Here is a 2774-nt window from a genome sequence, read left to right as displayed (position 1 = left end):
GAACTCATCACCACCACTAACGACATTGGCAAGGAGGAAGAGGGGGAGCCCCCGAGGAAGAGGGGGAGCCCCCTCCACCCCCGGATCTCGGCCAGCCGCGAGGAGGAAGAGCACCCGCTACCGTGTCCCGGACTAGATCTACCGTGTGGATCGAGGAGAGGAGGAGGGGCCCAAGAACCGACGAGGAGGCGGGGGTGTCGGCATGTCGGGTCACGAGGGGCTCAAAGGTCGTGACCCGCGCCGAGGAAGAAGGGTTGGTCACCACCTACTCACCTGGACACCAGCGAGGATGATGTGGGCACGCCGGCGCGGTGAGTCGTGAGGGGCTCAGAGGCTACGAACACGACGACGAGGAGGGACTCGTACATCGACAAGATGGATAAGACGGGGGCGGGGCGCGGGCGGGGGCGCTGGCGCGACGTGTGGCGAGGGGCTCGGAGACCGCGGCCTGTGAGGTGTGGGAGGAAAGGTGGTCGACATTCTCGGGGATTTCTCCCACAGCAGCCTCCGGGCGACTTCTGCTTCCACGTTGAAGGGGCGCGGAGAGAAGAATCGTGAGCGGAAGAGAAGTTGGCTTAGAATCACGCCGTTTAATGGGGCATTCTAAAGATTTTTTTTTCACCATAAGCTTGAGAGAAGCGGCTCTAAACAGGGCCGAAGAAAGCAATAGGCCACAGATAAACAGCTGAGCACTATAGTAAGAAGAGTGTAATAGGTCGTCAGATGCTAGATGATGAACGGTTGAGAGTATTGCTTCATGGAAACCTCGTGCACCTCGGGTGTCTGATGGAAAACATTTCTCATGTATTATTGTATATGATACAAAGTGACACGAGTCTTATTGACCTATAATGGAATCAAAAATTGAAAACTATGAATTCAGTGTAACTACATGTGCTTTTGCAAAATTTGTTAGCACGCATCACAGCGACGATCGACAAGGTGAGCTAGCTAGCACACAGTAATGTGTAGACCAAAAGAAACAAAGAATCTCGTGGACGCACGGAGTTGGCTAGCCTTGCATCGTCAGTGTTCCCACAGCAGCAAGGGCTCGTCGAAGCAGAGGTCATCGGCGATGTCATCCCACGGCGAGCCACAGTAAGACGGCAGAGGCGGCGGTGACAACATGTACCCGAAGTCTAGAGCGTCTGGCACGTCCAAGAAGGTATAACCCAGTCCAATGTCAATGTCGTCGCCACCCAGCTGCTCGAGCTGAGCTTGGTTCTCAGTGTCGCATTCTTCCGGCATTGCCCGCTCAGGCGGCGGCAGCTCCTCCGTCTCGGTGTCGGCATCGCCGTGGGCGTGGGCGTGGGCGCAGGACGGGATGACGATGGGTGAAGCCGCCGCCGCCACAGTGGCCGCGGCGAGCGCGGCGGCGGCCTGCACGTCCTTGGGCGCCGCCGACGCGGCGCGGGGCAGCTCGTGTGCCAGCTCAGGGAAGTTGAGGTGCGCGGCGCGGCCCTTGATGGCGACGGCGGCGGCGTCGTGCGCCCGCGCGGCCGACTCCGGGTCGTCGAACGTGCCGAGCCAGATGCGCGACTTCTTGCGGGGCTCCCGGATCTCAGACACCCACTTGCCCCAGCTGCGCATGCGCACGCCGCGGTATGTCGGGTGCTTCAGGTCCCTGCGCGGCCGCTTCTTCGTGCCCTGCTTGCCATTGCCACCGGCACCGCCGGAGTCGTCGCTGGAGCTCGGCGACGACGCGTTGAGGGAGCCGCTGCTGATGGTGTTGCTGTTGTTGCTGCTGCTGCAGGTGCAGCCGCCCTCGGACACCTGAGGCGACACCTGCTCGTCGTGCTCCATCGACGACGACGACGACATGACGTGGCGAGTGTGACGGTGGCGATCGAGTGAGCCCTACCTGCTAGCTTGCTGCTGATCACGACGCCCAAGTAGTGTCCCTCTAACTCTGCTTCTACAACTTAGGACCGATCGCTGTGAGTTTGCCTGCACTTGGTGACTGTGATATGTGAGGCACCATTCGCATACCATATATATATACCTGGATCAAGGACAGGCTACACTTCGACTGATCTCCGAACAGAAAGTCAATGTGGAAACCGCAATTGGAGTGTCATATTTCTTTTGATTCTCCAAAAGAAATGTGAGTGGCATTGAAAAATATAGAACGATAGGACAAATAAAGGGCAGGGCAGGGGAGAGGGAGAGCAAGCAAACCCAAGGCCAAGAGCAAGAGGTTGGTGTACGCGCTTCTCTGACGGTCAGTGGTCAGTGTGCACTACCGACCCCACATTTGATTCCAGTTGTTTATTGGTCTCAGGCAGCAGCATGCCATGCCCCAGCGCACAGCATGCGTTCGTGCAAAATGTGATTATGTGGAAGTGCGTTGCTTCCGTTGGATTGGTCGATTGGATGGGTGATGATTAAAGTAAGCTGAAATTGGCATTCCCAGGCAACGTGTCCTTACCGATGCGAGGGCCGTGTGCGAAGTATTAAACTGCAACAAATCCCTCATTCAGAGATCCATGGCACAGTATCATTATCTTGTGTTAAAATAAACATATATATTGCTTCATTTTACAATGGCAACGAGGGAAATGCCAACCGTGTCAACGAGCAGAGAGCACAGCGTAGCAGCGTTTGTTGGGGGAAAGCATGCAAGATGGAATGGAAGGAAATAAAGCAGTCAGTCTCCTTTGCTGATACTGCTGCTGAATGCATGATAAACTATAAACTATTGCAGCTACGCGTGTTTTAGGGATCCATGCAGCGAAACAATCAATATAAACACTGCCATATTCCAGGGAGAGCTA

At 55.9% G+C, this 2774-nt stretch overlaps 1 protein-coding gene across 1 annotated transcript; it reads right to left on the bottom strand.

The window, feature by feature from the left end:
• Positions 1-934: 934 nt before the first annotated feature.
• Positions 935-1936, bottom strand: LOC136490771 (dehydration-responsive element-binding protein 3-like). Its single transcript, XM_066486962.1, has one exon. It carries the CDS (start codon positions 1819-1821, stop codon positions 1027-1029), a length of 795 nt encoding a protein of 264 aa, XP_066343059.1. The 5' UTR covers positions 1822-1936; the 3' UTR covers positions 935-1026.
• Between the last annotated feature and the right edge of the window lie 838 nt (positions 1937-2774).

Source organism: Miscanthus floridulus, chromosome 11 (genome assembly GCF_019320115.1).
Source record: "Miscanthus floridulus cultivar M001 chromosome 11, ASM1932011v1, whole genome shotgun sequence".
Classification (NCBI taxonomy): Eukaryota; Viridiplantae; Streptophyta; class Magnoliopsida; order Poales; family Poaceae; genus Miscanthus; species Miscanthus floridulus.
This window is presented reverse-complemented; position numbering and strand designations above follow the sequence as displayed.